The sequence below is a fragment of the Crotalus tigris genome, unplaced genomic scaffold (assembly GCF_016545835.1).
Source record: "Crotalus tigris isolate CLP2741 ecotype Arizona unplaced genomic scaffold, ASM1654583v1 scf7180000018549.3470463, whole genome shotgun sequence".
Classification (NCBI taxonomy): domain Eukaryota; kingdom Metazoa; phylum Chordata; class Lepidosauria; order Squamata; family Viperidae; genus Crotalus; species Crotalus tigris.
Genome location: NW_024097072.1, coordinates 2049009 through 2063531, shown reverse-complemented (window position 1 = coordinate 2063531; position 14523 = coordinate 2049009). Strand labels below are relative to the sequence as shown.

At 44.3% G+C, this 14523-nt stretch overlaps 1 protein-coding gene across 2 annotated transcripts; it reads right to left on the bottom strand.

Annotated features, from left to right (window-relative positions):
• Nucleotides 1–218: 218 nt before the first annotated feature.
• POLR3D (RNA polymerase III subunit D) lies at nt 219–10951 on the bottom strand. 2 transcript variants are annotated; one of them, XM_039354270.1, is made up of 9 exons: nt 10681–10951; nt 9671–9836; nt 8049–8092; nt 6900–7051; nt 5944–6068; nt 5044–5218; nt 3693–3955; nt 2945–3097; nt 219–1661 (listed from the first exon to the last, which is right to left on the bottom strand). In XM_039354270.1, exons 2-9 carry the CDS (start codon nt 9824–9826, stop codon nt 1539–1541), a joined length of 1191 nt encoding a protein of 396 aa, XP_039210204.1. In that variant the 5' UTR covers nt 9827–9836; nt 10681–10951; the 3' UTR covers nt 219–1538. The 2 variants fall into 2 exon arrangements, with proteins under 2 accessions (XP_039210204.1, XP_039210203.1); XM_039354269.1 differs by having other exon boundaries at nt 10664–10945.
• Nucleotides 10952–14523: the final 3572 nt, after the last annotated feature.

The window sequence follows — 14523 nt, the reverse complement described above, 5'->3', positions numbered from 1 at the left end:
TTGGCCAGATTTTTGTAGAATTTAAGCTTGCAATAAATCTTTGTACTCCTTTGAAACGCCCGAATCTCCTGATTTCCCAGGCACTTGACAAATAATGTCAAGTTTGACTGGACTGCCTCAGTGTCCGCTGACAGGTGAGATGAAAATGTCTTTCCCGTTTCTTTACTTCATAGCTTCTAAGTGCAAACGTATTCAGATTCTTTGGACTGTACACCCAGAATCATTCCACTCCACTTTTATTTACAGATATACAGGGGATAAATAAACGCCAACAAGTTGACCACGAAGTTGCTGCTCTCTCCAAATTTTCCTTCGCCAGGATCAAATAAAGGCACCCAGTTGGAAAAAAAAAATGCTTCAACAGAGGACTAATCTTTGCAGTAAATGCTACCATGAGCTTTCTCAGGTTTATGATGTCCCAGTTGCTGTAAAGAACAAAACCCAGAGCAGAGTAAATACTTTAACTGCTGCTCTGTAAAAAATCTTTGAACACTTAATTGTCCTCTTTGGCAAAGCAAGATAACGAAGACAAGCAAATCACAACTTTCTTGCGATCGTGTCCAAAGTCCAAGGGAGGGTGTGAAAGGAAAATCATTTTAAGCCAGAGCATTGAATTCCTCAATAAGTGTGTGTGTGTGAGAGAGAGGGGGGGGGAGAGAGGGGGGGCAGGCAGGCAGGCAGACAGGCAAACAAACAGAAGTGTGGGTACAAAGATTTTGGCTACAATGATCAGAATAAGCTTTTCTGATGACAAAACTGATCCCTTGTTGAGAGACAGAGGAACTATCATCCAGCACCTTTCATCGCTCCTACCACTGCAGGAATCTTTCACTGAGGACAAACAAGTACAGCGATGCTTGGCCGCATCAAGTGGACGGAAGGAAAGCCAGATTAAAAGCGTGAGGTGTTTCTCTTTCCCTTCTACATTTATAAAAGAAGTCTGCCGATGTTCTGGGCAACAGAGGCGTACGGGGTATCTCACTGCCAAAGAGATGGTCTAATGTGTCTTCCCAAACCCCTCACACCTTTTCTCCTACTGCAGTGTGTGTGGTAGGTTAACATCCGGAAGGCGAAAGAGAAACGGCATCATTGTACAATCTCCTACAGATGTTTGGAACGGTGACATCTTCTCTAGCATCTGCAGGAAACAGCTGCCAAACAGGCCATCTTGGCTCCAAGGCTCACATCTTTCCAATCTCTCTTTGGGTATACTATACACCAGGTATAGTGTGCGCAATTAAGTTATTAAAGTCATTACAAGGGTGCAGGTCACATCCTGCATGGAACTGGGAGGAAGGACGCAGCAAGTCCTCGGGACCCTTTGCCTTAACTTCAGAGATTCTAGACCGCCAGATAATCTCCAACGGAAGATGTTGGGTCAGTCTCATTCCCGCAAACGTTGCCAATCTCGTCTAGCACAGTCTTCCTAGAAACATATCTGTCTTCATCAACTTAGGAACGGGCACTTTTGGAGAGCCCAAATCGTTGTTGTCAGGCAGGACAACCAGCTACTCCATCAAAGAGCTTTCACAGCAGCTCTATCGACGCTTGTATGCCAGCAAGCTCTCAAAATCTGGAGCGCAAACCAGCTTGTGCTTCACGTGGCCCAAGACGATCATCTCGCCACTCCGATTGTCCCCGATGCTGACTGAGACCAGCTCCTTTGCAAGACCAAGAGAAAAGAACAATTACTCCAAAGCTCCCCCAAAGTAAACAGTAAGCAAGCATCGAGGTCCAATCAAGGAACCTTTCCAGGTCTGAAGTAGCCAGAGATTTTGTGAAACGGATTTTGAGGGTCAGCATAAACCCACTCAGTAACAGGTCTCAGTCAGGCGCTCTGTCTGCTGATTTCCCCCCATGCAAAAGCCCTTTAGAAATATAAACAATTCTCAGTCATTTAAATTAGGCCAGAGCCAAACAAAACAAAAACCTGCTCTATCCTGAAAGCTTGGGGCTAACATCAGAATTTAAAAAAAAATAAGAATAATAATAATAAACAAGAATACTTGTTTAACTCCTCACTCCTTTTCCATGCCAGCGAGACTTAATTATTCCTTAATCTAGACCAGGGGTTCTCAACCTTGACAACTTTAAGACTTGTGGACTTCAACTCCTAGAATTCCTCAGCCAGCTTTGCTGGCTGAGGAATTCTGGAAATTGAAGTCCACAAGTCTTAAAGTTGCCAAGGTTGAGAACCCCTGATCTAGACCATCATTTCTCAATCTTAGCAATTTATCTGGATATTTTGATTCCTGAGTATTCCGTGCATTTTTCTTGCTGATCTAGACCCAGTTTTGGCACCAAGCTGACCTTGAGCAAGGAGCTGTCATCAGTGTTCATCCACCAGCTGGCTCAGGAATTCTGGGAGTTGAAGTCCATGAGTCATAAAAGAGCCAAGCTTGCCTACCCCTGCTCTAGTGCACGGCTTTTTTTTTTTTTGGAAGGGTATTTGCATGTATACGGTTTCTCTATATTTTCAAGCTGTCCACTTAAAGCAGGGATGTCCAACCTCTGCAACTTTAAGACCTGTGGACTTCAACTCCCAGAATTCCCCAGCCAGCCATGCTCTATCCAACTTAAAAGTTGCCAAGGTTGGACACACCCGACTTAAACAGAGGTCTTGTGGGAAACCTACAGACAACAACTCAGGGCTCTCTGGTGCCAGTTGGAATCGCATGGGACCAAATAGGATATATCCATTAAGATTCTCCCATCAGTCTTAAGGGCTATTAAGTCCCTAAACCGAGAGCAGACCCTGAGAGCACGAATATTCCCAAACCATCTCAACAGCGGTTTGACTGCAGCATTTGGGACGAGGTGTCACACCAGCCTTTTGCTAGCTGCTTGTTTCTTGCAACTGCTATTCCCAGACACACAGGCCCTGAACCCTTCTTGTTTGAAATGGTCTCTGAAGGGCAGCCCCGTCTCACAAGAGAAGGCCTACCTGAAGAAATGAGCAGGGGGTTCCCGTGGTTACATCAAGAGTCACTTGGCCAAGAACAAGTTGCACTTTCCCTGATTTGCGGATCAGCAACTTCCCCACCTGCCCTTCTGAGAGGTCCCCCAGAGTGCAGGTATTCTCTGCTTCCTTGGCCTCCTGGAATAGCAGAAGTGGACAAGTTTAGGAGGAGGAAGAAATCAAGATTAGATGTCTCCCTTAAAATATAATAACAATCCTATTTTCTGTGTCCGGACAAGACGAGCTGAATGCCAAGAGTCCTATAGAAACAAAACAGGAAAAAATTCATTTTTCCTTAGCTTCCACTAATTATAGGATAATTATGCTGATAAAAACCCAACTCTGGGGAAATCCTTTAGGTTCTAGCATTGCCATCCTATCTCAAAATATACATTTGTAATCAACGGCTAGACCAGGGGTAGGCAACCTTGGCTCTTTTATGACTCGTGGACTTCAACTCCCAGAATTCCTGAGGCAGCCATGCTGAGGGGAAAAGGAGAGGTTTCCAAGCTGAGTCATGCTGGCTCAGGAATTCTGGGAGTTGAAGTCCACAAGTCATGAGGGGGCCAAGGGGGCCTACCCCTGGGCTAGACCATGGTTGTTTTTGTACAGAAATGCCAACATCCTGGCTTCCCTCAGACCGACTTCCAGGTCTCCGTTTGCAGCCACAAAGGCCACACGCACCACGGGAGCGTCTGCAGATTCCTGCCGCTTATTTCAGCAGGAGCCGCACCTGGGTCTTCTCCTGTTTTATCACCATCATCTGCCCATCCTCATTCTGCACTTCTGTTTTCAGCGGCTTAGTGTCCTGGGTGGGCGGCTGTCCCGGGAGCGTGTCTGGCAGCTGCAGGAACAGCAAATCTTCCTCCTTGGAAAGGCTCAACCTGGGCAGCAGTTCCGCAAGGGAGACATCGTGAGGAAAGGGAGGAGGGATTTTTGTGGGTGCTGGAGCCTGGGCACGTGGCGTCTCCTCTTCATCATGGGGTTCTTCTTTCACTGACAGAGAGACAGAGACAGACAGAGAGAGAGGAGAGAGAGAGAGAGAGAGAGAGAGAGGATAGAGAAAGGAGAGGAGAGAGAGAGAGACAGAGATGAGAGAGAGGAGAGAGAGAGAGAGAGACAGAGAGAGAGGAGAGGAGACAGAGAGGAGGAGAGAGAGTGAGTGAGTCAGGATCACTAGAGCTGTTACACAGTCCTAAAGCTATACTGCCAGCTCAGTGCATTGCAAGCTCCAGCCGACTGAGATTTGAAAAATGGAGCATCAATGCTTAGGCTTTGTGCCAGAACTCTTCCTTTATATACTGTACAGGTGGTCCTCAACTTGCAATCACAACTGAGCCCAAAGTGAGAATTTGTTAAGTGAGTTTTGCCCTATTTTACGACTTTTCCTGCAGTTGTCCAATTAGTAACATGCTTGTTAAGCGAACCGGGTTTCCCCCACTGGCCTTGTCAGAAAGCTGCAAAAGGTTATCCCATGACCCTGGGACACTGCAACCGTCATGAGTCAGTTATACCAAGCGTCGAAATTTTGATCACATGACCCTGGGGACGCTGTAATGGTCGTGTCGTAAGCCAATAGCCATAAGTGGCTTTTTCCAGTGCTTTTGTAACTTCGGTCACTACGTGAGTTGTTGTAAGTTGAGGACTACCTGTACGTACGTAAGGACCATTTTTATAGCAAGCCGTGAGAAGACGTTAAGAGCTCGCGAGATGCACTAGGGCAGAAGTGGAAGGCTGCTTTTGATGAATTGCGTCACAAGTAGACAAGTAGGCAAAGGACAGCATGACTGTCCTTTGGCACAGCAGCTGCAACATGACTGCTCTTTGCCTTGAGCAATCAGAACATGAGTCCAGCTGGTTCAGCATCCCATTTTCTACAGCAGCCACAGGGCTGCTGCTGGAGACCAGGATACCAAATGACTACAGCTGTATCTCACGGTCTGTCCCCTTCGTAACTCCCCACCATCACACGTGCCCCAACTCTTCTCTTCTTGCAGGAAATGACATTACATACAATGCCAGGGCTGCAAAATGACCACTTTATCTGCTGACTCATCTGCTCCAAGTCAGCGTGAGCCGCCTACCTTTCACCGAAGATACGTCTGTTTCCAGCTCCTCCTCCTCTTTGTGGCCGGCGTTCAATAGCTTGCTGTCCTCTTGATCATCCCCTTCTTCCTTGAAAAGCCAACCAGAATGTGCAAGAGGCAGCTGAACTGGCTTGTTTCGAATGTCATTTTTCAAGCCTGGGTCATCCAGGAACTGGGACCAAAGAACGAAAGAGAAAACGGCCGGTTAAAGAAAAGGACCGTTCCTGGAGACTATTTCACACGCTATCCCAGGAGTCTTGTTTTTTGGACAATGATGATCGGGGGCAGTGATGGCGAACCTTTTAGAGACCGAGTGCCCAAATTGTAACCCAAAACCCACTTATGCATCATCGGGTGCTGGGTGGGTGTGGCCCATTGGGTGGGCGTGGCCCATTGGGTGGGCGTGGCTGGGGTGGTAACAGCAGACTGGGTGGGACTAAAAAGTTCAATCAATCAATTCCAACTTTGCAAGATCTTTTTTTTCCCCGCGAGAAGTTGAAATTGACTGATTGAACCTTTTTTTTTTTTTTTTTGCACATGGCGGTGGAGGCCTAAAGCGAAAAGGTTTTATAAAACCCAGCTGAAGGCCTAAGACTGGGGCATTGGAACAGAGATCCCCAACCCCCAGTCCATGGACCTGCACCAGTCCGCGGCCTGCGAGGAATCGGTCTGTGCAAACAAGCGAAGCCCCATCCCTGCACATGTGGGATATAGGCAAAATGTGAAACCACGCCACCCACCCTCCGTCCGCAGAAAAACCACTCTGCGAAACTGGCACACGGTGCCCAAAAGGTTGGGGGCCACTGCCTTAGAGGCTGAGTCCTATAATGATCAAGTTCATATTATTTGGGCAGTTTATGGATGGTTTTTTCCAAATGTGGCCATTCTCAAACTCACATCATCTTTCTCCAACATGCGCAAGATCTTCTTAGTCTCTTCATCTGTCTCCCTCTTCTCTTTCTTGATGTTGATGATGTGGGATGGGCCAAAATCAGACATATCCACCGACTTATCCCAGGTACCTGCACAGAAGGCAAGATGAACAGCACTGCACGTTACACATCTCACAATGCAACTTTATGGTAGCCAGCTGAGAAGAGCCTGGGATTGTCAAGTCACCCACACCAGACATTTCGTTGAGAGTTAAGTCAAAAAAAGCTTTACTAGAATCACCGGCGGACACATCCAGGTTTATGCAAACAAGGAAAGAGAAGATGAGTCAGGGAGAAGGAATAAGGAAAAAAGAGGTTCCTGGAGAAAGGTGTGATTAATTGATGATCAATGGAATAGTTCTGTGTTCATGCAACATGCTGGAGACAAATTAACAGCTTTGCAAGATGTCTTGTTTGACCAAGAGTTATTGGGCAAGGGAGCATCACTTGTTCACCCAAGGATGAATTAAGTACTGAGCCTATCCTAGCTTCCTGTCACCTTCTGGTAGCTTTTACAAACAAACAAACAAAAAATGGGAATCTAGTCTGCAGGTGCCAGAATTGATGTCACAGAGAATCTTGTCCACTTCCTCCCAAATAGCCCCCCACCGAACACTGCCATCTCTGATGGACTTTCTCAACCAGCTTTGATGCTGAGGATTTCTACACCACCCCTCAAGATGCACTAAGTACTTTATCACAACTTAAAAGCTTTCCATCAGATTCAGCACATTCCAATTTTACTAATTTATCCCATCTTATTTTACAAGTCTACAGTACCTGCGTACTGTAATACCTGATGCTGGTGGGGTGGGAACCCGCCGGCTAAGAGTCTTAAGGAAAGCTTTATGAGTTCACAGTGAAAATTAAAAAGCCCACAGAGTAGCCGTTGGACTGCCCCAACTTAAATCATTCCCAAACCTTTCTTCCTCATCATTTCTGCAGGGCCTTGCTCAAAGATGGAGTGAGACTGAATAACTTCTGGCCTCCCTCTGCCTCGTCCATGGCTTTCCCTCTGCCGATCTCGATCCCGGTCCTTCTTCTCTTTTGTGACAGAAAGGTCCTCTTTGGGCCTAAACAGAGAAAAAACAAACAAACCAGAAACTATGTAATCAATTGCTCAACGAGAGCTAGAGACCTATGTCTTTAGGATTTAAAAGGTTCCAAAATATTCAGAAGTTTCCTACATCTCTAGCTTTATAAGGACTGAACCTCTTTCAGACATGCTAAAAGAGCAAATGATAGAGTTGAGGAATGGATAGATAGCTGATAGTTGCAGTTAAGTACCTGGCAGTTGAGAGGGGAAAAAAGGAAAGGAAAGGAACTATATAAATGTAAGTATCTATAGAGATTCTCAATCTTCCAAATCATGGTTGTCCCAAAGGTGTTCCCCCCCCCCCCCCAAAAAAGGCAACTGGATTTTCTTGGTGTTTTCTTTGAAAACGTTTTGCTTCTCATCCGAGATTCTTCCATTCTGAACTGAAGAAGCTTCTTGGATGAGAAACGAAACATTTTCAAAGAAAACGCCAACCAAGTCTAGTTGTCTTTTGAAAAAAAAAAAAAAAACCAACTTTGGGATATATAAATGAAAAGAACAAAACGGATTTTTGTGAAAAAAGACGCAGGCATTCTGAAGACCTATATATCTTTCCACAAAAATCAACATGCAGTTTTAATTGTTTATTAACAAGTGGTTACCTGAGCAAATGAGAAACACACTATAATAACCACCCCTGCCAACCACGTATGTTATTCAAAGAGAGCTGATAAAACAACAGATAAGCACAGTACGAGAACTATATTTTGGTAAGGACAGGGGTAGTATGATTTTAAATGATATTAATTTCTTCTCAAATAATACCTTAGGAAATGTTGACTAAATAAGCCAAGCAACACCTTAGTGCAAAATTATAGGTTGAACAAATAGCGTCAAAATATAGCAACTCAGGAGGTAGATTCATTGGATAACTTCGGGTTAGGGCTGAAACAGATCCTCTCAGTTCTTTACTGACCATTAAGCATTCCTTCATATTAATACACTCCATAAAAACAGCATTGAAAGGAACTTACTCTTCTTTGATTTTCCTGCTAATAATGTTAGGGGCAAAGGTTTTCTAAAAAACAAACAAAAAAAGAAAAACAGGAGACAAGAGAACAAACATAGATTAGGCACAGTGTTTTGTTTATGACATTCCTCAGAGTACATAGTGTGCTAAAATTGAAACTCCAATCTTTATTTGATTTGATTTATATAATTACCCGTCTCACTTCGACACAATAGTAAGCTATACTATAAAATTAATAAATATAATTGAGATTCTCACATTTCTGTGGGAAGAGAATATTTTTTAGCATTCTTCATAGTTGCATTGCTTGGAGAAGATATTTCTTTTAACATGTTTTAATATTTAGGGCCCCAAAAGTATTTTGCATTCCTTATGACTACAGTATTAAACTCTTGGCTTCAAGTTATGCTTTCAGTTCAATCGAACATGGACATGTTCTCTTTGTTCTCTTTCCAAAATAAATACCAACGTCTCAAAATATTTGAATACTAGCATCAGAAGACATCAAGTAAAATTGACCACTCTGTATCACAAAAATATGTTTATATATAGAATCAAATATCCTTAACATAAGCAGCCACTTCGCAATCCTCCAGATAGCTTGCTTATTGCATAACCAATTCAAAGAAACAAAGGGAACATTTAGAATCCTGAGAATAGCCTGTTTCTGTTTTTAAAAAGTTTACTGGCATCGATGCTACCAAACTGAATGAGATCAACGTTTAATGAATTAAAACTCCAAAGTCAGCAGTTTCCCATCTGTCACGATTATTAACATTCTTCCTGGTTCTCTGCTCTTCTAGCTCAATAATGACCAAAAGTGTTTTGCCAACTACAGCAATCTATGAACATGCAGATAAGCATCTGTGCTGCATATTTAGAAATAAAGAGATCCTGATTTTCTTGAAAAGAAGTGGCCTTATCTTGTAATTAAAAGTCAGCATGTTTGGCTTTAATATTCTGGTTTTTCACTGAATGGAGATTTGGTGATGAATTGTCTCTCTGAGCTAAATAACTCATCAGCTCTCATGTCACTTGAGGCCTGGAACAAGGAATAGCCACCATCATAAATGCAAGCCAACACCCAAATTTTAACCATGTGATCATGGGGATGCTGCAACAGTCATTAAGTGTGAAAAAATGGTTTTATCTCACTTTTTTCAGTGCTGTTGTAACTTTGAATGGTCACTAAACAAATGGTTGTAACCTGTACAATTTCTAAAGAGCCATAGTAAGTCTGTGAATGAGGCAACCGTAACTTATCCTACTGTGCGAATGAGAAAAGAACTGGAAGGGACTTTGGAGGTCTTCTAATCCAGCCCCCAGCTCAAGCAGGAGAACCTATACCATCTCAGAGTGCATGTCTTAGGTCAGTGTTGACTCCTGGCAACTGCTAGTCCCTGTACTTTTCTTGGCAAGGTTTTTCAGAAGGGATTTTGCCTGTGCCTCCTTCCTAAGACTGAGAGAGGCTGGCCCAAGATTATCCGGGTGGCTTTGCGCCCAAGCAAGACTAGAACTCATGGTCTCCATTTTTTGGCTTGGTGCGTTCACCACCATACCAGACTAACTGCATCCTAGGAATAAAAAATACTGCTGCAAGGTACTTCCTTAGCAAGAGATTCTTGCCTTTTTGACCCCACCAAGAGTAAGGTCTCGGGAGCGGATGGAGGGCAGGCGGCTTGCCGAGATTGGCGCAGGAGTCCTTCTCCCTATTAATCCTCGAGCAGCAGGAAGCGTTGGCCGGGCACTCTCAGGATCGCCACTTGACGTTCCTTCGGACATCTTGCAGGACCTGCCAAACAGAAGACGAGTTAGCTGAAAAGACCTTCAAACAAAGATGAAACTTCTCAGTTGCTCCACGGATACGCAGAATAATGGATCTCATTCTCTGCAACACCTTTCTGAGGTGTGGGACCACTGCAGCCCCCACCGGGACCCGATGTGGGTTGGGGATGATGAGATCTGAAGTCTGTGGGGCAGGGCACCGTTCCCACGTTCAGAGCCAACACCCCACACATTTCCTTCAGATGTCTTCCTTGTGCTTTTTCCATGGGGACCAGCTGCTTGCAGAAATCTCACCCACACCAGCCATCCTCTCAGGATGCCCACCCAGCACATGAAAGAACACACGGCAGACCTCTGAAGGAATTACAGAACAGAGTTGGAAGGGACCCTATAGGTCATCTAGTCCAACCTCCTGCTCAAGCAGGAGACACATTTCTTACAAGTGGCTGTCCAATCTCTTCCTGTGATGAAGTACCCACAACTTCTGAAGGCAAGGAAATATGTGGGGCGCCGACTCTGCCCGTGGGAATGGTGCCAACCCACCTCGGGCCCCTAGCCCCACGGATTACTGATCCCATCATCCCCACCCTGCATGGGGTACCAGTGGAAGCCATAATGCTCCCATACTTGGGAAGGGCGCTGCGGAGAATGGGACTCGTCGTCCCACGCATCCGGCTAGCGCCGAAAAGAGACGGTACAGGCCTCTCCTGGACTACAGCAAGGACTGAAGGCCACCAGGAGAAGCACCAGGGATGCTAATCCACACCCCCACCCACCCCCGTCATTGAGGGCTTCGGCAGTGTCTTCCCCTCTTCCCGTTCACACCGCCCTTACGGAAAGCGCCCCCTCGCCTCGTTCTCCTCTCCCGGCCGACGCTTCAGGTTGCCCGGACCGTTCAGGCCTCTCCGCCGGCCCTGCAAACTTGGATCCACTTAGGGCGCATGCGCACGCCGTTCGGCCGCCATCTTGGCCCACGCTCCCACGTGTTCCGCATTCCGCCATGCTTGTCGCGGGCAAATGGCTTCTTCTCCGCCCCGCCCCTCCCTTCTCACAGGGGGAAAGCCAGCAGGGAAACCGCCATCTTTGTCGCGGGCGGACGCTGAGCTACGTTGTATTGAATGAGCGAGAGTGAGCTATCCCGTTCGGAGGAGAGAATGCGAAACTGCGAACAAAGTCACCTTATTAAAAATGATTGACGCTATGATTCAAAGCATGCACTTAGTACAGTCCTCTACACACAATCTTCTACGTGGTTCTAATATTTCTATTTATTTCCTTATTTATTTAGAAAATTTATATGGCCGCCCGCTCACTTTCGGTAACATCTAAGCGGCTTACCAAAAATAAAAACCCAATAGACAAAGTAAAAACAGTAACTCCCCACCTTCCTATTATTATTTTTGCAATTTTATGTCCTATTAAATTCAGTAGGATGTACCTCCAAAGGGGCAAGGTGTTCTGTTCGATTAGGGCTTTGAATAAAGTCAGATAGCGGGTTATAAACAGAGATTACTGGATTCATTTTGAGACTTCATTCAAGTACCAGCAGCTCATTCAGCAAAGAATGACTTAGAGCAGTCTTATTTAAACTTTTTGCTCTAAAGACCCACTTTTAGAAATAATGGAGGATCCTAAAACAGCTTTTGTTTGTATGGGGTTTTTTTATCAATGTTTATGGTATTGAAAATGAAAACTGATGCATTCATAGAATATTTATTGACTCAGCAATAGCACTTAGACTTATTATATACCTCTTCACAGTGCTTTACAGCCGTCTCAAAGTAGTTTACGGAGTCAGCATCTTGCCTCCAACAATCTGGGTCCTCATGTAAAAATAACAATCATAAACACATCATATATCAGCATATTTTTCATGAAAAAATCCTAGATTTTTTAACAAAAACGAAAACAATAGCCATGTTTCTAAAAAAATGCAAATATATTCAATATATAACAGTTTTCATTTCGCAGATCCTTGAGGGTCTTGGGGAACCCCTAGGGGTCCTTGGACCATATTTTAGAATGTGGCTTAGAATGTGAACTGTCACAATTACGCACATTCAATATCAAACTATGCACTAAAAAGACTAGTATTGCAGAATATATATTGAAAAAAAACCTGTTTGGGAAAAAATTAATATGGCATTTTTACTGCTTCTCTCAACAGCAAAATTAAAGTCACAGAAGTGCATAGACTACGGAGGCCATGCTTCCAGGGCTTTCACAAACATAAGTTTTTCAAGATTCTCACTGGATGATAGATTTATTCTTTGAAATTGTTTAGACGCATTTTATCCATTAGAATAATAATAAATATCTAATCCAGGCATTCTCTGGCAAACAGACCCAATGCATGTGGGAAGCTTGAAATGTGGCTGTATGACATGTGATGTGCTATAAAAATATTTGGGCGTTTTTATTTGGAAGTAAGTCTTTAGCTCTCGGTAGGTGACTTGAGGATGTTTGCTTTGAGAAGAATTATAATCATATCATTGAAGAATGTGAAGAATGCCGTACAAACACGCTCAACAATGCACGTGTTAATTTAGTCACCTGCAGTGTTATACAACACTATTAATGAATGGTTGCGATGAAGCTGCCAATTCCAAACCGTGTTCGGCACCTCACAATCAGAGGTTGAAGGAAGTCTAAACCTCAGGCAAAAATCACCTCTTTCCTGTCAAAATGTGTTTTTCCAGCTGTTAGGAAGTCTTGGGGTTCTTTGGCATTTGACAGCTGGATTAATGCTTGAGGACAGTATACCATGAAGCAGCTCTTCTGTGGAACTAGGAGAAATGGTGGAAGATACTCTTTCCACAGCATGCCACATGCCTTGTCCCATAAGTCCTCTGAAGGATTTATCCCATCATCAGAGTTGCACTCAGGTTCTGCCTCCGTATGATGCACCCGGCCCATGGGAGGCAGTTTGACATCCCTGCTCTAAACTAAGATTAATGTTAACTTTGGCTCGTTTTTTTTCAGGGCTAAACATCTTGTGTATACTAGCCAATATGGATAATCTGAAAGAGCCATGTTAGTCTACAGCAGTGATGGCGAACCTTTTAGAGACTGAGTGCCCAAACTGCAACCCAAAACCCACTTATGCATCGAGTGCCAGGTGGGTGTGGCTCATTGGATGGGTGTGGCCCATTGGGTGGGCGTGGCTGTGGTGGTAACAGCCAACTGGGTGGGACTAGAAAGTTCAATCAATCAATTCCAACCTTACAAGATCTTTTTTTTTTTCCTGCAAGGTTGAAATTGACTGATTGAACCTTTTTTTTTTTTTGCACACGGCAGCGGAGGCCTAAAGCGAAAAGGTTTTATAAAACCCAGCTGAAGGCCAGGACTGGGGCGACGACGCGCGTGCCCACAGAAAGGGCTCTGAGTGCCGCCTCTGGCACCCGTGCCATAGGTTTGCCACCACTGGTCTACAGTATGACAGTTCCAAAGGTGCACCTTTTCTTACCGGTTTTACTAAAAGGCATAATGTTTTGTGAGTTGCAATTGACTAGCCAATAAACAGTAGTTATCTTATAGTTCCGAATGTTAGTGATAATTGGGTTAAAGCAACATTAACATGAATTATTCATAGAATATTTCATGAATGCAACCAGCGGTTGGTTGGTTGGTTGGTTTTTCATTTTATCCTTAGTTCTCCCAGGTAGTTGACAAATTGCTCAAGCATTAAAAATATTTTTGTGTGTGTGCTACCGCTAGGTGATGCTAAATAAGTCCAAACTTTCAATAGCTGTGTTTGGCCTAGAGAAAGGGGGGGGGGGGAGGAAAACGATTCTTTTAAGCCAACTAAAGCTGTCCAAAAACCAGGGCAAACAATTTTAAGTTTCAAGAACTTTCAGTCTGGCAAGATCTTAAGAAGATAAGGGGAGAAATTGTGGGAACTTGGAACTGCCAGACGGTCTCCAGGCATGCAAATTAAACCTTTATCAAGGCAGAGTCAAGATTTGTTCAGGGCTCTCCCACAATTGCAAAGAAGAAACAAATAAACGTTTTTAGGTTCCCCATTTTTGGAAACACGTTCTACCTTTTCGAGTCATCGCTATTTTCAAGCATTTCCTGATGGTTAGTATTTTCTTGCTGCCAGGGGAAAAGTTAACCAATTCTCCCAAGGTTGCTTTTTGGAGACATTCCAGGAATTGACTTTGGGATGAGTTCTGCAGCGTTTTGCTCGGGATCCCAATTTTGAACTGCGGGACTCTGATCTGAATCATGCATGAGCCGAGCAATCGAGAAGAATTTGGGTGGAATATTTCCAGATAGTTGTTCTTTAATCCAAGAAACTCCAGCCAACTGCTGCGTGTTTCAGTGAAGGATGGCTCCGTGCACCGTCCATATTCAGAATGATAACGTGTGGAAAAATGACTCCTGGAAGATAGTCATGGCTTTCCTCCCCTCCCCCTTACTTGTTGGTTTCCTCAAGGATTTTAGTTGGGGACAAGAGTTACAGAATCAGCTGAACTCTTGGGATTGATTGCAATAAAGTATAAAGGGCTTGGCTGGCTAAGGATTATTATTCTAGTTGTAATATGAGTACTAGGCTCCTTGAACCAACTTTCATTTTATTTATTTATTTAAATTCCTCAATAGGTGTGTGTGTGTGTGAGAGAGAGAGAGAGAGGGAGGGAGGGAGGGAGGGAGAGAGAGACTGGCCCAAAGTCAGCTTTCATGTCTAAGGC